The sequence below is a fragment of the Perissodus microlepis genome, chromosome 7 (assembly GCF_051167445.1).
Source record: "Perissodus microlepis isolate ML-2025 ecotype Zambia chromosome 7, ASM5116744v1, whole genome shotgun sequence".
Classification (NCBI taxonomy): domain Eukaryota; kingdom Metazoa; phylum Chordata; class Actinopteri; order Cichliformes; family Cichlidae; genus Perissodus; species Perissodus microlepis.
In genome coordinates, this window is record NC_140467.1 from 2018842 (window position 1) to 2042539 (window position 23698).

Genomic DNA, 23698 nt, shown 5'->3' on the forward strand with positions numbered 1-23698 from the left:
ATGGTGTCAGTTATTTTATGGTCATTTTCAGCTACCAAGCATCATTGTTACGTATAGACGAATATAAAACACATTTTTACTGACAAATGGCTTTGTATTTAAAGAGCGGTGAGACAACAGCACATCATTTGAGCTTACCTGCAGTTTTATGAAGAACGCTCTAAATAAAAGTTAGTCGACAACTGGAAAACAAAATGTCTTTAACTCGTCTTTCTGTTCTTTCACACAGCTGGAGGTATCGACCACAGACTACAGTGGAAACCTTATCGAGGGACCACAAGTATTCAGGATTAATGTCATTGACCAAAATGACAACCGTCCCATCTTCAAAGAACCACGGTACACAGGAGAGGTGCTGGAGGGATCCCCTACAGGTAGGTGACTGTTGAGGGACTCTGGACAGAACTGGGGTCTAAATGGGTTTAACTAGACAATAATGTTACACATAGTGTGGCTGTTACACTTGAGATGTTCTACAGCAAGAAAAGGTTGTGTTGATGACATTTATACTTCTGTCCTGAGCTGTGTGGTTTGTGGCAGAGTCAGTATCACATTGCTAACCTTAATCATAAAATCACATAAAGTCCAATATCATTAGTGAAAGCAGTGAACTTCTTCTGTGCTACTGTTTGTATGAATTCAAGTATTGTTGTTTTCATATTTATACACATCGCAATACAGATATGAGTTTTGTTTTGTTTTTACAACATTTACATCGTTTGGCAGCACTTTTTGGGTAATGGTATCCTTGGAAACAGAGACGGACAAATAAAGGACATTTAAGTAAAAGAAATCTTGTTGGTTGCATAGGCTCTCTGTAGTGTATTATTATTGGTATTGAGAGTGTTAAACAGAAAATTCAAATATTGTGACTTTATTCTCTACTTTATCAGAATTTTCATTATGTGTGTACATAAGCCAAACACGAGTTTCTAGGAAATTAAGAGAATTATTCAGGTCATTTGGTAAATTATTTTTGTTATATTTTTAAATGTAGTTACTTGAAATGTGATCTTGTCACATCTGTTATAGACTTTGCAGCTGTTGCAGTAAATTCTCTTCCCATCTCTGCTGCGAACATCTCACGGTCAAGCGTTTCAAAATAAATCATTTTGAGGCATGGCTGGCAGAGCCTTTATGAAAACTCTTCACCTTTGACTTCTGGTGTAAATGTTGATATTCTCTTAGATGTATTTGTCACTTTGTCACCATCGCTTCCTTTCCCGTTCTCTGAGCTGCTGTCACTGCTATAACTGTTGTTTTTTTAATGTGACAGCTTCGCACTTCGAGCCCAGAATATAAATAAATGCAGCTCAAACGTACATGATCTCAAAAAGTCCTATTTTGCTCACCTTCTGCCACCTGCATAGAAATGCAGGATGTCTATGCATAAAGCTGAAACTTCAGATTAAAAAAAATGTTGTTTTTTCTTCACGGGTTATATAGAACATGATTCATAGGCAATAATTTGCGGAGGTGGTAACATTTTGCACATAATGTCTTTTGGTGAATTCTGCCAAGTTTTGTTTGGGCGTTAAATGGTTTATTGTAGTGAACACATTTCAATTTATGTCACATAAAAGTGGGTTACTTAAGCTGTTTCAAACTTTCACAAATGGATGCACTGCTTTCTGAAGACAAACAGGAGCGACTATTGTTTCTTTTACTTGTTTCAGTGCATACGAGCAAAGTGTTTTCTTCAAAGTCATAATGTGTTTTCAGCTGTCATAGTTGCGCTGTCCATGGTGCTGATGATGCTCGCGTGTCCCTGTTGGGCAGGTATACACCTACAGACCCTCTGGGAGAAATGCAGTCAATGTAAAATATAAAGTTATATGATTAGAAGAACAAATGGTAAAATAAATACACGATGCTTCTCACTGTGTTTGTTCTGACATGTGAACACAAAAAGCAAACTCCTAAACACCTTAATCACCAACAGAGCTTCCCAGATAAGATGGATGAGTCAACAGGCACAGGAGACACACACACACACACACACACACACACACACACAGACGGCTTCCCACAGAGACGTTTTGAGCTGTTGACAACTTCATGCTGACTTGTGTTATGAATTGCTAATGCAGACGTTGCTTATGCAATGGTATACATTTGGTAAGCAACAGCATGTCATTACTGGCTGTACAGAACGAGATAATAGGCCGACAAACTGCACAGTTAAATCCTGTTAGAATAATACAGTCAAAACAAAAGCGCATTTTGATGTCAGAAATCATGTCAAAAGTCTCACTGTTGAGCTCTGATGTCAAGAAAATACCAAATAATTGGATGCCTTTGTTTGTTTTGGTCTCTTATTTTGCTAAATTTTCACGATGTGGTTTCTAAGGCCGAGAATGTCTCGAAGCTGTGTCTGTTGCTTGTGGCTTTTTTCAGTAATTACAGTGATGCATGTGTCTGTGTGAGGTGTTTACATGTCACTGTATGTTTCTCTGCCCACTCTGTACAAACTCAGGGTGCATCAAACACAATAATCATATTCCAGAGTGCTTTAATTCACAGCTATTTATCACCAATAACTCAAACAGGTAGCTAGAAAGAGAGGATTCGTGAGGTTCACGTGGTGGCCGGTATTGGTAGCGTAACAACACCAGTGGCTGTAGTGACTTCAGACCTGCTCATAACATATAGGCAGAGTTTGGTTATTGTACGGACATATCTCATGTGTCCAGAGCACTTGTGAACGTTTGCAGGTAATATCCTGCTACGTATTTTACAATTCACCAGAAATGTCCAGTACTTGAAATAAAAAAAAATACAGACTTTTGAAAATGGGCTCTTGTTGATACACCCTGTACTGGACTGTATATGTCTGAGCCAGTAGCAGCACCAGTAGCAGCACCAGTAGCCTATGGGAATTAAATATTAAATATGACAGGCAGGAAAATCTTAATTGGTTTGCCCCACTGGGTGCAAGAGCTCATATAACCCTGGAACCATCACATCGTACCATCTTTTAGAGATGAGTTGGTTAAGCAGACAGGTTTACGTTGACTTTTCTATTTCAGTGGCAGGAAATATCATTTAAAAATGCTTACTGGGTCAGCTCTGACATCATCTGTTAGAAACCATCTTGCAGCTCTGCTTGATCAAATTTAAAATGCAATTAAATTATTGTGTATTCTTTAAAAAAGAGTGTCTGTCTGAATAAACCAAAGTAGATAAACTGATTTTATTTCCAGTGTGGTGTGATCTGACAGCTCCTTTGTGCTGTAGTTGCCATGGATGCCAGACTTAATTGAGCTCAGCGATAAGATGAAGGATGCGGTTCTGAAGACTGTACGTTTTTTTTAACATATGCCTGCAACTCTGTCGACTGAACAGTCTACTTATTCAACATGTCAGCTCAGCCTTATTGATGTGTTTACGATAAATCAGTCATTCAGTTCATACATTCAGCCGGTTGATCCTTTTATATGTCTGGTGGTCATTAACTGCAGATTGTGAGAGGATTGAAGCAAACGCAAAAAAATATATGTTAAGGATTATTGCACTGCTTTAAGTGCACTAAGGTGCACACGCTTCTCTCTGGCTTTTTCTTTCTTTCATGTCATTTTAGTTGAAAAGTGGTAGAGCACCACAAAAGGGGGCAGCGGGCCACCAATAAAATGTCTTTTCTGTGGCTGTTTTTTTTTTTCTTTCTTATTGGACAAAGAAGAAAATGCCGTGAGAATAGTGAGCATTATATCCAACAGTGAAGTTACTGGACATAAACTCAAACAATAAAGAATCCAATGACGGATGTTAATAAGCTCTATAAGAATCGAGGGGGATATTTGTCTGTGGTTTCATAAACAGTGCCATGAAAAAGTATTTGCAGTCTTCCAAATTTCTTAGTTTTTTACATATTAGAATGTACAATTACATGTTTTAGATCATAAAACAACTTTTCATATTAGACAAAGACAAATTAAATACAAAATATAATTTTAAGTGATTTCATTTATAAAAGGGAAAAAGCCAAAAAAAAAACCCGTGTTAAATCATGGATTGACTGTGATTAATCACAAGTTTTTTAAGATGACTGTAATTGCACCACACCAAGGCTTTGTTACTGCTAAATAAGGAAATCACTCATACAGAACCTGTGTGACAAACTGAAGAAGGCTAGTATATCTAAAAAAAAGACCCCAATACTTTTTGGAGAAACAAGGTGATTCCAAAGATTCCTAAAGTGGAGAACAGAGGAGACAAATGCAGACAAAACAAAGCGTGGAAACGAACTTAATGTTAAGTGAAAGCCAGCTGTTTATTATGGCTGAAGGAGAAATACAAAGCGATGCACAAACAATAACCTAAACTGGGAAAGCTAATGGAGACATGGCGCAAAAGACAACAGACAACCTGACACTGAACAAAGGAAGACACAGCAGGGTAATAAGGGAAGTGGAAACACAGCTGACACAAATGAACACGACGCCACGGGGGAAGCAAAACTAAACACACTGAACATGCAAACACGAGACTGTCAAAATAAAACAGGAACCGTAATGAGATGAAGACTGTGAGAACACATGACATGGAAAATGCAGACAGGAAACACATAACAGACTGAGGAGACGGAACGATACACAAGCAGAGGAACATGGAAACAGATAAGAGGAACGAGGCACAGACACAACAAAAGACATACACAGGAAACAGAAAACGACACATAAACAAAGGAGCGCCCTGACATGAAGCCTGCCAGACTAAGAACTAGACTGAAAATCAGTGGCAAAAGGTGCTTTTAGTTCTAATCATTGTTAGCATGTACACCGAGTGTCCAACATCATCTGAAAGCTTTGGATTGGAAAAAGCTTTCAGTATAGCAATTGCCAATGCAGTAAATGCATACCTGGACAGAACAGCACACAGCAGATGCTCTGCCTGGAGCTCGGACATTAACGTTACCGGAGCAGTGTAGGATCATCTTGACGGAGAATCGAATAAAGGGCCTCCAATAAGGCTTTGGAACGTCCTTCAAGAAACCCGGAGAAGTATTCCTGAAGAATACTTAAATAAATTACAAGTAAGCTTGCCTAAGAGACTTTAGGCAGTGTTCAAGGAAAAAGGTGGTCATGCCAAATATTGACCTTCAAGCCCTTTTTTTTTCAGCGACAATATTTGCTATCTTTCCTACATTACAAACAAAGCCTCAGCCCTGCAGGCATGTGTGAGTGAATAATGAAAGCTATATTTGTGTCATGTTGCAGTGCATGCATGAGGTTATGTGAATAAGAGTGCATGTGCTCCTACGCGGTATGTGTGCTGCAGAGTAGTGGCTGGGCAGCAGGGGAAGCTGTAGGGGAGAATGTCACAGCGCTCTGACATTTCTGTGCAAACCGATAACAAAGACAGCCAATGCCTGGGTCTGCTGGCAAGCCCTCTCCTAACTCTGTGTTTACTCCTCCACTCACCATCTTTTGTTTTTATTCCACATTATCTCTTTCATTTTCTCTACATTCTCTTGAGCTGTGTGCACAGTAACACGCGTAAACAGTTTTGCTGTCTCTTTGCTTTTCAAATCTGTTTAAATTAGCTTACTTTCTTTCTTATTTTTGAGGTTTTCTGATTTTGTTTTGGTTTTTGCATTTTGATTTACTCTTCATTTCATTCTTGTTAACCCAGATTCCCCCTATCTGAATATCTGAATATCTGAATATCTGAGCTGGTGTAGTAAAAACGAAAAAAATGTCACGCCAAGTGGTTACCACTCCAACAGTCTTGCTCCCTGCCAGCTAGACCTGACATTCTGCAGTTTGTCTCCCTTGAATTTTCTGCCTGACAGAGCTGCACTGTCTAACGAATGCAAATCTGTCCCCCAAAACAACAATTACTTAGAAGTGAAAGCCTGAGAAATTTCCAGAACAGCGAGGCACTGTTAATTGTAAAGAATGTCACCCTCACAGGAGTAGTAGCACATTCATACATGACTGTTTTTGGTGGCAAATTAATATGCACATTTTACCCAAGTCAGTTCTAACAGCATCAAGGCTGCGAATGAGGGAGTTAATAGTTGCATGATAATGGTGTTATTTGTTGTTGGGATTTTCACACCCACACTAAGTTTATGCTTCACTTCACAATCATGTACAAGCTTTAATGTGGATGCTTGCCAGAACAGACATCTGAGTTGGTATGTAGGTTGTGTAATCCCTTACATTCAAACAAATTTGGCTCGCTTCATCACGGCGCTGGTCTGGGGTCAGCATTTATTCAGCTTTAACATCACTCTGGGTTCTTGGCTAGCTTAGCGTTAGCATGCTGTCTGTGCAGGTTGCTTGCCAAGATCCAAAGTTGTGTTTACAGTATAATGCCGTCGTTTCTGTTCTGGAGCAGTCTTCAGTTTGCCATCGCGCTCGCAGTCTTTTGTGCAAGAAAAATAAAAGTAATGTCCGTATCCACGCTGTAGACCGAAATCAGCTGATCGTAGAGAGAGGGCAAGAACCGATAAGCGGGATCGATAGGGAGGGAGACTAACGAGCACCGATTCTCTACAACAACCGGTTCTCAATTCCCAACATTAACCATCTCTGTGAACCCAGTGCTGCTAAATTTGATGTAAAATGTTATTTTTAATTTTGCATGATTTGTTGGTGTTATTGATAGTTTCTGCACTGTATACAGAGTAGATACTATATTTATTTAGGATGTAAGTAAATTACTTGAGTAACATAAATGATCAGACTGCGGGTAAAATGAGAGCCAAGATGTGAACCCAGTAGGATACAGTGTTTGTTACAACTGGGATCTTAAATTACGGTCCATCAGTACATGTACAGTGAGCCTTAAATGTCTCTTTTGAAATTACAGATTAAACACAGGTGTTTGTTTTGGTGATTTTCACCGGACGTCACAATATTACATAGTGGGTGATCGTGGCTCAAGAGTTGGGAGTTCGCCTTGTAATCGGAAGGTTGCCGGTTCAAGCCCCGGCTCCTACAGTCTCGGTCGTTGTGTCCTTGGGTAAGACACTTCACCCGTTGCCTACTGGTGGTGGTCAGAGGGCCCGGTGGCGCCAGTGTCCGGCAGCCTCGCCTCTGTCAGTGCACCCCAGGGTGGCTACAATGTAGCTGCCATCACCAGTGTGTGAATGGGTGGATGACTGAATGTGTAAAGCGCTTTGGGGTCCTTAGGGACTCGAAAAGCGCTATACAAATACAGACCATTTACCATTTAGTCAATGTGAACGTCAAACCCAACGTTTAGGGTTTGGCTTTGGTTCTCTTTTAAATAATAATAATAGTAATAATAATGATAATAATAATAACAGATTTTCAAATCTCATAAAAGTTTAAACAGTGAAACTTTATAAAATATACTCATTTTGAATTTTGATGCAGCGACGTGTCAAAAAAGTTAGAACAGGGGCAAAAAAGGCTGAAAATGTCAGCAGTAGTGAAAAGAAACAGATAAGTAAAAAACAAACCTTTTGCAACTAATTAGGTTAGTTAGCAACAGGTCAGTAACATGATTGGGTACAAAAAACATCTTAGAGAGTTTCTCAGAGGTTCAGCTACAAAAAAGTGTGCAACAACTTCAGAATAATGTTCCTCAGTGTAAAATTCCACAGTGCATAATATCATCTGTGGAAACTCTGTGGGACTATGATGGCATACAATATTTACATTTTACACAGCATCTCAACGTTGTTTGAGTTAGTCAGGTAATAATAATAATAATGATAACAATGATGATGATCATAGCATTTTAACAAACGGCTCAAACAAAGGGAAGAAGATTCAAGGCATGATCAGTCACAGCGTGAAATTTGTACAAAATCTGTGCTAAATGGGCACATACAAAGTAAAAGATGCATTTCATGAGCAGGAGAGAATATAAATGACTAATATTAATTGTATTTTGCCAGAAGAAATCTCTGCGTATAAACTAGTCTTAGCAGTAATAAACTGTGTTTCCAGTAGCATCCAGTAGCTTTAGGAGTCACTTGAGAATTACGGGCATCTGTTAGTGGATTCACGGGCAGAAAAACGTCAGATTTGAGTTTTAGGCGTGGAATTTAATGTTGTGATGTTCTTTTGGTAATTTGTGTTTATCTTTGGTTGCCAACATCATGCAGACAAGCTATATCTAACATCTAGGTGATACATCTTGTGTAATTGGACATGATGGGGTATAAATGGAGATATTACTCATAGCTGAATCTCTGTGTTCCAGACTAATTTGTGTTTATATCACAAGTAATTAAGGCCCGATCTCCTGCTGTGAAGGGAGTGGGGGCTGATTCTGGTCTGCTGTTCTGCTGTGCTCTCATCCCTTACACACAAAGAGACACAGATGCAGTAGAGCTTTAGCCAAAGGATGAGCAACTTAGGTTGAATCTCCTGTCACTTCACATGTAATTGCATGTGACTATGTAGTAAATCTACAAATCTATCAGATCTTTTTCACAGCAGACATTCTGACTTGAGATTAGATTAAAAAACATACAGCACACACGCAGGAATGATAACATAATTGATGGCTCTGATCCATTTAGGTGTCCCATCTTCCACTGTTCCTTCTGGCTCGCTGCCATGGCTTACAGGGATACTTACAGAGCCATCGTTATTATAATATTAGTTACACATGTGCTCTTTCCATCTTGGACACGTTAAAATATTGCCTTTAAAAAGGGCTTTGGTATAAATTGTTTATATTATATTACCATATAATATGTGATTGGCCATATTTAGTAGTTATGGTAAATTAAATATCTTTTATATCAAGAGAGTAAAACTGTCATTTTGCCCAAGGTAGACACACTCATGGAAAAGTAAGTACATATAAAAATGTGTGACTTCTACACCTCATCCCTCTCTCCGGCACACTCGATCACTCCACAGACGCTTACTCAGTTCACCCAAGGGATCCTTTTATTATGAACCTATGATGCAGAGCATAGTCTAGATGCACAGGATGTGGTGACTGTGTTTGTTGTCTCTCACGGCTGTAGTAGACGCCTGTCAGCACGGCACTGCTGGAAACGGAGATCAGAAAAATATATCATCAGTGGGTGTCTGAAGGGACGACATTGATCACAGCAGGCGAAATCAGCACCTGTGTTTTAATGAATTCACAATAGTTTCAGACTGAAGGTGGAGACCAGTCTCTATACAGAAAAACTAAATAATATAGAGCATGTTTCCTGTGATCAGTACTTTAAGCTTTAAATGAAATAATATCATAATAATAATAACATCAGTATACTCACAGCAATAATGCTGACCATCTGAATCATCTGCATCTCATTTACTATGTTCATCATTTTGATTTAGAACACCAGCATTTTAAACAGAAACCACAGCTTTTGAATGAAACACCGTTTGCAAGTCTTTCATCAGACAGTACCAGATAGATGAGACATTAATCTGATGCGGGGCTTCAAAAACATTATAATAAATCTAATAGTTGTGGATATTTGGGTGGATGTGGCTCAGTAGGTCCAGCAGGTCAGCTACTAATTGTAAAGTTGGTGATAAATGACACAGAACAAAGTGCTGAATCACTGAATGTGGCTTTTAGTCGACTAAGAGTAACAATGTTATCATTTGCTGATGGCCCCGCCCCTCCCTGAGCCTGGTTCTGTCAGAGGTTTCTTCCTGTTAAAAGGGAGTTTTTCCTTCCCACTGTCGCCAAAGTGCTGCTCATAGGGGGTCATATGATTGTTGGGTACTTCTCTGTATGAATTATTGTTGGGTCGACCTTACAATATAAAGCACCTTGAGGGGACTGTTGTGGTTTGGCGCTGTGTAAATAAAAATTGCATAAATAATATTAAAATAAAACTGAATAGTCCCTTCCAGAATGATTTACCTGTTCCACACAGACGTTACTGTGCAGATGATGAAGGTCAGATAAGTGAGACAGTGTTCGGGAATTCCACTTAATCGTTGCTTTAATTGGCTTTCATAACACAAAGTCAACAAAAGCAAAACCAATGCAGTTTGTCTCCCCAGTCGACGTTGTTATTATTTGTATTTTTAGCAGCAGGAGCCGACCCTGCACGTCCAACAAGATCTCCTTTTCAACCCTGACAAATGTGAAGTGTAACAAACTGTGCCAGCTCGCTGTCTTAGCCGTGCGATCCTCTCCGTTTCTTCGGTAGCTCATTTGATGTCTCGTCCGTCTGCATCATTCCCCGCCTCCTCTGTGCACTCCTCCTCTTTATCCTTCCTATCTACTTTTTATGTGAATAATAAATCAGAAACATTTGTTGTCTAACAGTTTATTTTATAAGTCTACACTTAAAAACGTAAAAACAAAGAATTCCCATGGTGACTAATATGTGAGAGACCTCTAGGTGTGCCTTCAAACTAATCTTATTTATGATTTATTAAGTTTTAATTATATCTAAGGGTGAGCCACTGGGCAAGGCTAAGTAGCTAGATGAAGAGCCTACTTCTTCCTCATCCTGAGCTTCTTGGTGAGGCAGTGGCACTCTGATCTGACTCATCTGCTGCTACAGCAAAAGGAGATAAAATTGTCTTTAGCTCAGACTTTCTTATATATACATCCTTGACTGAAGTCTTCCCTGCTGCGCTCGCTTTCAGAAACATCGTTCTCGTAATAACGTTTTGAAATAAATGAAACAAAAATGATCACAGGTTGATAAAATGAAAACCACTCATATTTATTCTGAAGCCTTACTGTGCAGTGTTTTAAAGTAATGAATACAAAAGGTCAAACCATAAACACATTCATAACCATTGTGAAACATCAAACTCAAAAACACTCTGTATCACGACCTGATCTGCTTTGCGTTGAATTCTTATCTGGAGTCACATCGCCACTCATCTTTAACTGTACCCTGCACAGAGCACGGTCCGATGCCCGGTCATTAAATCCATCTCTGACCTCTGCTTCCATCCTGTTGTTGATCTCGTCTGCTGGGTTAGCTCAAACTCTTTTCTTGCTGCGTCACGACTGTTTTGCACGATGTTGGGCAGTAACCGCGTGCTGCCAACATACCTAAGAAAAACTTCAGCAAAATAAAATCAATATATTGCTAAGTTTGAGGAAACCTAGTGGAGTAGCTGAGTTAGAGCTTAGTTGGTGCCAACAGGAGCCGGCGGGTGCAGAGAAAACAGGAAAGCGATTGATTCAGGAGAGAAAGTGATGCAGCTGAGAGATTACACCAAAACTGGCTGGTAATTTGTAGCACGATGGTGCCCATTTGTCCCATTATGGTCTCTGTCTCTACCTTTCTTATTCTCTCTCTACCTTTGTTAGCTGGAGCGCAATCTGTCCACCACCCTACCAGGTGACCCGCTGTCCCACAATACCTCATTATCAGCTTGTCACACAGAGAAAGCCTGGCAAATTAATGTCCAAGGTATCTACAGAGCCTGTTGCCCAATTAACTCTTGGGTATTGTTGTGTTAGGATAAATTAGTTTTTCCTTTTTTTTCTCCTTTGCATTTATGGACGTCCATGCACATGAAGTAATAAAGCCCGACTGGTCAACTTTTAGCTTTATGTATTATGTTAGCGCTTTAATGACTTTACTCGGAATTTAATCACAAAGAGTTTCAAACGAAGATGTAATATGCCAGAAACAAATTCAATTCTAATTAAATATAGCGTCATAAATAATATTTTTCTACTTAATAATTAAAATGACTTGATTAGACTTTAGTCCACATATGTGGACATCACATTTTGGGTTATTTAGACCAAAATACTAAATCTTGCTCTACAAGGGCCTGAATCCACTTACGAGGACATTATGCTGCAACTGTTCTATCCAAATTTTAAATGAATATCCTCATATGTGGCTCTTATTTTTCTTAGAAACAAAAATTAGGTAAAGAAAAAAATCTGGTAATTCTTTGTTTTTACATTCATCAGGTCCTAATCAGCCCAAATATCAAAGAGAAATTAAAAATGCTGCTGTGGAAGAGTTCAGGTCTTAGGAGGTTAATATAAAGATTCCTATTAGCACTGATGAGCCATACCATGAAGATATTAGAAAGAGTTGAGAAGCTCGTTTGACAAGAGAGGTGATGGTCGGTGTGCAGCAGTACGGCTTCATGCCGAGAATGAGCCTTCCAGATGGGATGTTTGCTTTGAGAGTGTTAATAGAGAAGTATTTAAAAGTGTGTCTTTGTGGATTTGGAGAAAGAATGTGATAGGGTGGAAGTGTGGTGCTGCAGGATGAAATCAGGAGTGGCAGAGAAGTATATGAGGCTGATGCAGAACACGACAGCGAGACTATGGTGAGGTATGCAGTAGGACTCACAGACGGGTTCAGGTGGGTGTGGGATTACCTCAGGGATTGGCTATGAACTCCTTGTTTGCAGCAGTGATGGACGGGCTGATGAATGAGGTCAGGTAAGAGTCTCTGTGGGCTATGATGTTTGTAGGCTACATTGTGACCTGTAGTGAGAATAGTGAACTGGTGGAAGAGACTTTGCAGAGGTGGAGGTATCCTCTGGGGAGCAGAGGAATGAAAGTCAGCAGAAACAAGACAGAATGCACGAGATGTAGACAGGTGTCACAATTAAGCTGCAAGGAGTAGAGATAGTGAAAGAAAGTGAGCATAAATAGCCGTGGTCGACCATCCAAAGCAACAAACAGTGCACAAGAGAGGTGAATAAAAGAGGTCATGAAGCGTGGGTGGAAATGAGTGTCAGAAAGACGGCAGCAGAGGTGAAAGGAAAAGTTTATAACTGATACTGATATATAATTGGAGACATGGCTATGAAGGGTATGGTATGATGTGTGGAGGTGCAGAGCTGAAGATGCTCTGGTTTTCATTGGATGTGAGAAGAATGGACAGGATTAGAAATGAGTATATCAGTAAGACAGCTCAGGTCGATGGATGGGGGACTAAGTTAGAGAGGCTGAGATTGTAGATACGTTGGACTAAGGACGCTGAATATGGATCAGCCTGTCAGGATGAAAAGAGGAAGACCACCAAGGAGATGGATGTGTGGCTGTGTTGAAAGAAGACATTCAGAGGACCGGTGTGACAGAGGATGCTGAGGATAGAGTGAGATGGACACAGATGATCCACAGTAACCCACTTTAATGACTAAAGGGGGTTACCCCTAAAGGTGCTCACAACAGTGACTGCTTGAATTTAGTACCCACGAACATCAACAAATGCTTTGTTTCCTCCCGTTAGATGCTCTGCAAGGCCCGTATTACAGCTGCCTGCAGTTGGTGCTTTTATGTTAGTCTTCAGCAACTGAAAAGCAGACTGTGAATGGAGCACAATGAAAATGGTGTCTGAAATTCCTAAACAGCTAATGCAAAACTTTTGTTTTTATAAAACCTCTTCAATTAAAGCTGAATTAAAGCTCTGCACTTCCATTACATCTTGACAGTATAAGGAGGGAAAATTGCAAATATTATGCTGTAAAAATAAAATGTATGGACCTCACTGTGTGCCAGTGCAATAGCTTATGGTCTCTGGATAGAAATGCCAGGGCCACACTAGCGAGAAACTATTCAGTCATTTATATGCATCTGTTCTCTTTTCAACAGTAAGGCTTCATTGATTTTCCTGAGCCTTCTTAACCGAGCTATCTTCTTTTGAATTACCAAAGGCAGTGATATGCATTACACCACAGAGAGGAAAAAACTGTATTCTAAACGGCCTTTATTTTCAGTAGTGATGTGATCTGAATATATGTGAATAGGGCTTTATTTGAATACATTTCTGTAGTTTGGAGAAAATTATTTTGCTCCCTCGCGGGCTTTACGTTGTTCCCGGCATCATTCCAAAGCTAAATAGCATCAACTTTCTCCCACCCAACTTTCTTTCTCTCTTTACCAACTCTTTAGTTTCTGTATTTACCTCATAATACACCCATGTTTATTCTTAATTTTCAAAAGAGTGACTTCCCTAAAAGCAGAGGGACTAAAAACAGAATACCCAAAACCTTATATGAAAGCGTTCAGAGGACTGGGAATTGAAGGTGTGACAATACCTAAACTCTCGGCCTCCCCAGTGGCCATTCCACTACTGCTAATCTATTAAAGCGTTTCCTCTCTCCTTTGCCCTGCACAAAGTCCCACATCGACTCAGGCTTGATTATCTGTCCTTCTTTTCGGTTCAGTGGGGACCTGCTCTTCTTACCAACACGCAATTTCACAACTCAGAGTTCGACTAAACTAACCGATCTCTCTCCATCACCATCACCCTCCCTGACAAGAAAACACAGACATTGCTCAAAATCCTCATTTTACTCCAGTTTCTCCACTTTAGATTATCTCTCTCCATTGCTTCACAAGCTCGATCACAGCCATTATAACGCTTCTATTTTCGCTTCTCAAAAGTGAACTTTTTAAAAAACGTTTACAGAGACTACCTACTGTTATCATCTTTATCTGGATTGAAATAACCCAGTGACTTGATCTTGTGACTTTTGGGCACTGATTCACATCGTACTGTAACGTTTACCAATAAACATTACGGTACATTCTATCCTATAACATGTCACACAGTAGCTACAGTAGCAAGTTTGAAAAGAAAATGCTACATTTGTTTGTTACAGTTACAATGTTTCATCCAAAATTAATTCACCAGAACCAGAAAATTGATACTGCAAGTGTTCTAAACTGTTTAACTGAAGGATGTTAAAAATGGTCACACCCTCATCTTTACCACATACCATATTCTTGATAGTATAAGACCTTAGCAAATGGAAAATGAAAGAAAGATGTATTTATAGCCTGTTTACTCAGAGGGAAGATTACAAATCACAGATTTCCTTTCTGTGAATGAAGACATTTAAGAATAATTCATAGTTATCATTACCCTGATTGACCTACAGGAACCTGGAATTATTGTGTTTTAAGTAAATAGTCAGTAGTTTTGTGAACTTATTTTATTCTTTTTTCTTTTTTTTTGGCCTGTCCCATTTGGTTTTTTAGCCGTCAGAATTGTTGTCTGAAGGCCAACAAGGAGACCCAATGGATTTACTTTACCAAGTGGATCATCATGGCCTTGCCATATTGGTCCATTTGATCGACCTTTGTTGTTATTATTTATTTTATGTTATTTTCGCATTAATCTAGCTAAGTGTAAACAGCAGTAAATACTAAATATTGAATGTCGTGGTGCAGCACGCAGGACCGACAGTGCACAATGTGCTTTGAGGTAGCAGCCAAGAAAGGTGTAGTTTGTGTCTATGGACAGTGAACACCCGTGTGCACACCTGTGTGGATCAGCGCGCTTGTATTCAAAAGGTTTCCCCATGTAATGGTCTGCTAGAGGGTGTAGGGAGCCATAGCCCCGTCCCCCAGGGCATGAAGCAGGCATGGAGGAGATCCAGGCCCCAGACATCCAGAGGCCCCAGAGTGCGAGAGCCCAAGGAGGACCACCGGAGGGGCATCCGTGCCACCCTCCTGGGAAGAGCTGAGGAGAGCCCCAGATGAGGGGTCACCCAGCAGCCACGGAGCAGAAGCCAGAGGGGGCTGCACTGGCATGCCCGCCGGCTCTGCCGGCAGCCAGCTGTGCCAGAGTGAACCGAGCCGCAGGCACAGAGGCCGGAGGCCCGAGGGCCCCCTACGCCCCGGAAGAGGCCTGACCGAGCAACAGGTGCCAGGCCCTGCCAAGTAGCCACCGGGAGTGAGCTGATACATACCTGAGCGCCCAGCCCCGGACACCAAGAACCACCAACGCACCGATCCCTGAGGGCATCAGCCACCGGCAGGGAGTGTGGTGAGGGGAGACCCCATACCTCCCTCCTCCCACTCATGTGTAGTGTTGCTGCGTGTTGTTCTTTTTTTTTTTTTTTTTTGCCTGTCCCGTTTGGTTCTTTTGCCATCAGAATTGTTGTCTAAAGGCAAAGAAAGATGTCCAACGGATTTACTGCTGCGTGTTGTTCTAAAGTGCATTTAAAACACGGGAGAGCATGGTGCTGCTGCCAGAGGACAGCAGAATGCCTCCCCTGCACCCTGGTGACACACCCGCACCCCAAGGCCCTACTTGTGTGGGTGGGTGTGGTGGAGCGGGAAGAGGGAGGCAGTCGGGGATGGGGAGGAAAAGAAGGGAGGGGCAAGAAGCCCCTCCCTGGGGCCGGCTCCCCCGCTGACCCCAGTAGACACCCCCGTCCTCCGACACCCACCAAGGCAAGGGGGCCCAGGCCCATCCAGACCGGGGCCTACGGCAGCAGCACCGCCAAGCCCCACAGGACCCGGGGCAGCACACCCGACCCCAACGCAGAGGAAACTGTACCCACCCCAACATTCAATCATCTCCCAGACTGCACAAGACAATAGACACCCAGGTTGAGTTAATTCTCCACCTCACCTATGTGTCTCCCCCACCTGCAGAGTGGACTCCTGCAAGGATGGAAAAACCTCCCTGCCAGCTGAAGAGCCCCCCAAGTTAGGCCGATGCACCAGAGGCCCCCTGTGCCAGGGCTGAGCCCCTGTGCACCCACCCGCCCACAACCTAGGCGACACACCAACGAGGACTGAAGCCCCCAAGGCCTAGCCAGAGCCCTAGCACGATGGCAAAGCACCCCCGAACCCCAAGCCCCCACGCCAGGCTACCAGGCCACCAGGCCAGTAACCTACGTCCGCTAGCATAGACCCTCCCCCAGCCCTGCTGCACGCAGCCACTAGGAAAACACCCTCTAAGAGCAACCAGAGCCACTAACCAGGTTATGACCACAACCCCTGGGTTAAGCCCTCCAGGGATAACGTCCCTAGGGATTCTCCAGACGCCCTAAGCCCGTCCCAACCTCCACATCAACCACAATAGGGTTAGGGTTAGGGACCAAACCACGACCCCCCCACCCCCGCTAGGTGATGGAGCCGATCAAAGGAGCCAGAGGGATTGATCTAATGTGGTGGTTGAGGCTGTATCGAGGCTAATGTGATCTATTAGATGGTTTCTATATTGGCTAGGATTAAGAATATTTTTCATTTTTCCAGCTCATGAGGACCGTTTTCTTGGCAATGCATAGGGCAGTAAAAACCATGTGGACTGTATTAGTCTCTGTAGTGACATCATCCAATTTTCCCAACAAACACACTAAAGGGGAAGTTGGAATGTTACATTTCAGACACTTTGATAAGTCTTCACATATCTCACGCCAAAACTTCTGAACTGGTGGACAGAACCAAAGAGCGTGGATGTAATTGTCTGGTGTATTGCCTTGACAGTGTGAGCAGTTGTTGGAAGATGTAAAGCCCATCTTGAACATCCGATGACCTGTATAGTGCACTCTATGTAGTATTTTGTATTGTATTAATTGCAGACTGGGATTTCTAATCAATTTAAAGGTTTTTAAGCAAATCTGACACCAGAAGTTTTGGTCTAAGCGACTGACAAATCTGCTTTCCACTTTGCAATAGGAATGGATATTGATTCATCTGTTTTAGAAAGTGTTCTGTATATTTTAGACAATAATTTAGGGGATTAAGGGGTAAGAATATGTACTGCGCTTGGTGGTGTTTGTAATTCAACTTGGCAGAGGTTAAATTTCTTTTTTACTATGGATTTAATTTGTTGATATTCTAAAAATCTTTTCTTGTTGATCCCATATTGTATAACTGTCTGTCAAACGGAATAAAGTCTGTTCCTTCTAATATATGTTCCAACTATTTAATTCCTTTACAACTCCAATCTTGAAAATTAATCATATTATTGTTTTGTAATATGTCCGGATTGTTCCAGATAGGTGTACGTTTGCATGGGATTAATGAAGACTCTGTCATTTTTTAGAAACTCCCACCATGCTGTCAGAGAAGAGCTGATGCTCATGCTTTTAAAGCATTCATGTCTTTTGATGTTTGAGCTGATAAATGGTAGGTCTGAAATCTCTAGATTATTGCATAGTGCTTGTTCAACATCTAGCCAAGGTTCATCTAAGAAGGTACGTTTTAACCATCCTGAGATAAACTGAAGCCTGTTGGCTAAGAAATATTGTTGAAAATTAGGCAGATCTTATCCTCCTTTATCCTTGGTTCTTTGAAGCGTGTTTAAGCTGATATGTGGGGGTTTATCTTTCCAAAGGAATTTAGAAATATACGAATCCAGAGATCTGAACCAATCTTGTGATGGTTTGTTCAGGATCATTGAAAATAAATAATTTATTTTTGGCAAGATCATCATTTTTATAGTGGCGACCCTTCCCATGAGTGATATGGGTAGAGATTTCCATCTAGTCAGATCGCCTTCTACTTTCTTTAGAAGTGGGATGTGGTTTAATTTAGTTAAGTCTGAAAGCTTAGGAGAGACATTAATACCTAAATATTTAATATTTCCAGATTGTAGTGGGGCAGAAGAAGAATTATGGAAGGAGCAGTTAATTGGAAGAACTGTAGATTTTGACCAGTTAATTTAATAATCTGAAACTCTTGAAAACCAGTTTATTAGAGTAACAGGTGAAGTGTCTTGCCCAAGGACACAACGGCCGAGACTGTCCAAGGCTCGAACCAGCAACCTTCCGATTACAAGGCGAACTCCCAACTCTTGATCCACGATCACCCCACAATATATTTGTAAGGGATATTGGACGATAGCTTGAGGGAAATAAAGGGTCTTTGTCTGGTTTTAGCAGGAGACTAATGTTGGCAGAATTCATATTTGGTGGTAGTCTGCCATTTTCCGTGATTTCCTGCAACATTTCGTGGAATAATGGTGCCAAAATAGTCCAGAATTCTTTGTAGAATTCTGCAGGAAAGCCGTCTGGACCTGGAGCCTTATTATTGGGCTTACTTATCAGGGCTTCCTGGAGTTCACCTGGCGTCAGTGGCGAATCCAGTGCCATTGCTTGACTGTCTAGTAATTTTGGAAGAGTTACATTGTCAAGAAACTGATCAATTTCATTTTTAGACGGGTTTATTTGTGGTGAATATAAAGTTTCATAGAAATCCCTGAAAATGTTGTTTATTCTTTCAGGGTCATATATTGTTTCCAGATGAATCTTGAACAGCACCTATAGTTGTTTTTTCTTTATTTATTTTTAACTGGTTTGCTAGAAATCGACTGGATTTGTTACTGTGTTCAAAATTCTGCAAGCGAAGTCTTTGTACTAGGAATCGTGTTTTTTTTTATTAATAATTTCATTTAATTCTAGTTTTGTTTTGCGTGTTTTGTTCATTATTTCCTGATCTTGGTGGGACACGTAGGCTTCTTCTAAGGATTTGATGGTTTTTTCTAATTCCTGAATATTTTTGTTTTCTTCTTTCTTTTTGTGTGATGAGAAAGAAATTATTTTACCTCTCATCACAGCTTTCCCTGCTTTCCATAGAACAGAAGCTGATGTTCCAGGAGTGTCATTATAGTCTAAATATGAAGTCCACTCTTTTTTAAAATATTTAATAAAGTCTTCATCTTTGAGCAGCGATGTATTAAATCTCCAGTTTTTACTTGGTGTAGCGTTCTTCTTATGTATTAGTGTTAAAGCTACAGGAGCATGATCGCTGACAGCTATAGGATGAATCTCAGTGTCTGAAATGTCGCTCAGCAGTGAGCTGCTCACCAAAAAATAATCCAGACGAGAGTAGGAGTGATGGACATGTGAGAAGAAAGTATATTCCTTACTGGTGGGGTGAAGGGAGCGCCATGCATCGCAAAGACCAAAGTCGCTCATATACTGTTTGATTATATTTGTGGACTGCCAATTACGCTGAGTTCCTGCTGTGTTGAGCCTATCCATGTCTTCATTTAGTCCAAGGTTGAGGTCGCCTCCAAGAACAAGTGTGTCATCAAGGTGTTCAGAGAGTGCACTGAAAAAAAACGTGAAAGAATGAGGGATCATCAACATTTGGACCATACACACTTACAATACACAGCTTTTTGTTAAGTATTGATAATTTAATAATTAGGAATCTACCCTCTGGATCTATAACTGTATCGAATACTGTAAAATTAACATTTTTATGTATTAATATTCTTATTTTATTCTAAGCACTGAGGTGCTTTAACTAAAAGACTTAACAATGAGATGAAATACGTTTGGAAGAGTCTCCTCAGCCTGTCAATCGTCCACGTTACAGTCGCATCCTTACTTTAAATAACCTCTGTGCCTCACTGTGTATGAGTTTAACTGTACAAGCTGACTGAATCCCTCTCTACTTTTCTCTCTCATCTTTTGGGTCTTTTTTTTTCTTTTTGCACCGAGAAGCAACAGAAAAGCTAAAGGCAAAAAAAGCCTCTTTGATTGAGTATTGATCTGGGATTGTCAGACAAGCAGAGATGACAAAGTCCACACATGAGAACAAGCCCGTGATCTGCTGTGCATTTTCTGCTGTAATCAACTCTGCAGTCCAGCTGATGTATCCATCAGGCGGGACTTCCACTGTCCTGTCATCTGTCCTGTGTGGCGAGCTGCGATCATGTGGTCGCAGTAGCAGCATTGTCAAACACTATACATTACAAAGGGATTTTTAACCCTGAGTGAAGTCACTGAGGACATGAACCAGCATATATAGGACACTGCGAAGATGCTCGTGGTGACTGTTTGTTATAGACGGATTGCTCTATTAATGAGGTCTGAAAAGAGTTTACTACGTAAAGGGACGTCTAGATTGAGGAATGCTTCTCGACTTATCTTCATTTATTTTTGTTTTATTCCCGTCAGCTTGAAAAATCGTTTAGTGATAAAAATAAGTGAAACATATACGACTTGATATAAATAGACTGCTGTCAAAAACATATTTCCCTGAAGCTTTATGAAAATTGCTTTTTCTGAATTCATTTATTTAGACGTGTACTGGTTTGTGCAGACCCACGAGGAAACACCGATCCTGTATTTATGTTCTAGAGACCCAACAGAGAACCTTCTAATTGCCTCCATGAATGCTTTTATGGTTCTGAGCAATAGAAGTAATTTTGGTAACTGAATCAATTCCTGGATAAGTTGGAGAGTAATTGGTTGAAAAAGCAGCTGCAGTTTTGCTCAGAACGTTTTATTTATTTATAGTCATTGACATTTAAGATCATAGTTTCTTCTTGCTTTTTGTATCATTTTTCTTTTAGCAGTGACTGATGTGAAATGCAAAATCCAATAATGTTATCCTGGCTTCGGATATTTTAACTGCCAAGTGCAAAAGGTACACCTTGCTAGTGTGCATTACATGGCAGACACCTACTGTACTGGGAACTACTGGCACTCTTTGATATATCTGCCTGATACCTTCACAGCCATCACAGCATCTGACCTGGGTGTAGCCAAGAGGAAAAGAGTTTAAAGATGCAATGCAATCATATTCCTTCATCTCTTATTGAAATATCAAATAATTACTCTGGGCATAGGTTCTCTGCATACTTGCACAATGACTGAAACAAAATGTTAAAACTGTACAATCAAATGTGAGACATGCAGAGGAAACCCAAGCACAGCATAGACACTACTCATCTGTTTTTCCCTTATCACATGGAAGGATCAGACCAACCAAATCTGCAGTTCACACAGAGATGTTTACTTATTCTTTACATGTAGATGGCATCGAGGTGGGCACGGCCACGATAACAAACAAAATGTTCTAGAAACAAACAAAAAAAAAGCGACTTATCTATAATCAATATATAACTGTAGTAAATATAGGCCACTTATTTGCCCCGACATGAACCGGAGAAAATATTTTTTCAAAGGAAAAAAGGCTTCCTGCCCCCCCAGCTGCAAAATTGCTACTCTAGATTCAAAAACACTTCACACAGCAGAGTGTAGTCGGCAGTCAGGAAGCAAAAGCAACACTATAAAAAGTTATAATCAGATTATTTTATCTACAAGTTTGGGGTTATTTTGTATGATAACCCATAATAGTAAATAATTGTGCTTCAAACTCTAAAAATTCTTTCATTGATTTTAATGTTTTTGTTTTCTTTGCACCAAATTAAAAGAAAGAAAAAAACATCTGACCTGTAATTCAAAGTATTTATGGTTCAGCTCTGCTTCCATATTAACTATGTTTTACAAAAGACAGAGATCCTTCATTAGATCAAAGACTTGTTCAAGTAAATCCACTCTGAGCTGCTGCTCAAGCTAAAATTATGGCTCTGCCTCCAGCAGAACATTGCACACTGGCATCAGACACAAGAGTAGCAGAAGTCATATTATTATTCCAGTACAGAGAAGCTTCTTTTAAGATCTAATTAGAGGGCAGTGCATGCCACTTTAAAAACTCTGTGCAGAGACAGAATCAGTTGTATTTACAGTGTAATAAGGCTGATTTAGCAGTAACCATGACATCAGAAGATTAAAACCTCAAGCTTTAATACGCGATAGAAAACAAAATTCATCCCAAACACAGAATTTGCTAAACGAGAATACAAGACACCAGCCTCCCAAAGTAGTGCAGAACTAGGTTGTGTGATTAAAGGTGTTTCATGATAAATAAATGCACAAAAAAGCAAATTTAACGATGAAAGCAACTTTGATATTTCTAACATCGACTCGAGGATTTATATAGGATGCTTGTGGGTGTGTTTGATGTATTTTTAAATATGTTTTCCTAAATGTTGACACATCCAATCTGAAGTTGATGTTGATATTTTTGAAATTAAATTTGTAACAATCTTAATTGGTAACAAATACAAAATAAAAGCTTTCTCACGAGCATTTAACTGTCAGTAATTCAGTCACAAGTAAATATCAAAGTATCATTTGTTGTTAAATACTTTTTTTTTTTTTGCTGTCTCCTTTTTGACATATTATTATTATTATTGTTGTTGTATATCTATAGTTATTTGATGTGTGTGCCAGTATATTAGTTCACAACTGCATGTGTACAGTAGAGTGATAAGAAGCATCCTTATTGAGCACCGCTGTAGCTCACCCGGCTGTGCTGGCAACTCATCTACAGAAGGCTAGAATCTCTGTTGCCGGGCAGAACAGACTAGGCCTGAATCCAACCTGGGTTCAAATCCAGTCCAGACCAGTCCCCCTACTCTCTGTGCCTTCCTGCTCTGCACTGTCGTGTCACATAAAGGTTAAAATGCCAAAAATAAATGTACAAAAAAAAGAAACCTTCTTATCTCTATTAGTTTGACGTTCTCGTCCCATTAATCTGACTGTCCGTCTCAAAGGAGCGCTCAGGTGCCTTATTACTCTCCACCCAGAGGAACGATGACCTCAAACTTGTTTTGAAATTCTTGGGTTGTAAAATCCAGGATCATATCTATTCTATAGCGTACGTGCTTTCGATGTGCACATTTTCTACAGGGCTCTGTGGGAGGCGAGCCATCTGCTGCTGAAATTGTTTATACTGAATGTATTTGGCACCGCAGGAGCTGAGATGGTTCTGCTTTAGTTTTTGACGGAGCCAGATATATGGTTTGCCACTGCTGATATGTTTTTGGGTGACATTTAATCTTTGCAGTCTTATCGATCTTAACGAGATTTCTGTCCTCTATCACAGAGCGTGTGCGCTTCAGTGTCAGTGGGCGTGACTGCAGTGGCTGTGATTAAGTGGAAAATGAGTCACCATCAAACTATTTTTTTCCTACATCCTAGAGAATCCCAAACTCTGCTGATCACGGACGGCTGACTGGACGAGGAAAAGATTGACTCACTAAACGTCCTTTATTCAAAAGAGTGCACTAAAATATTTTTGTACATATTAATAGCACCCATAGAAAACAGCATGTTTTACAGGTTTACAGCGAACTATAAAAGTCTTTCTATGGTTATTTTTGAAGCGTTGTGCTATTATTAATCCTAAAATACAAAGATCATTGGAGACATTTTTACAACTATCCCAACACAGTTTACTATCATGTAGAAAC

The 23698-nt window shown here is 40.4% G+C and overlaps 1 protein-coding gene across 1 annotated transcript in view; it reads left to right on the plus strand.

Annotated features, from left to right (window-relative positions):
* Window positions 1-23698, plus strand: part of cdh13 (cadherin 13, H-cadherin (heart)) — a 396226-nt gene that overhangs the window by 227586 nt on the left and 144942 nt on the right. The window contains exon 7 of the mRNA XM_084932749.1: window positions 230-374. Within this exon, the coding sequence (XP_084788875.1) occupies window positions 230-374 (145 nt within the window). The remainder of the gene's footprint in view (window positions 1-229; window positions 375-23698) is intronic.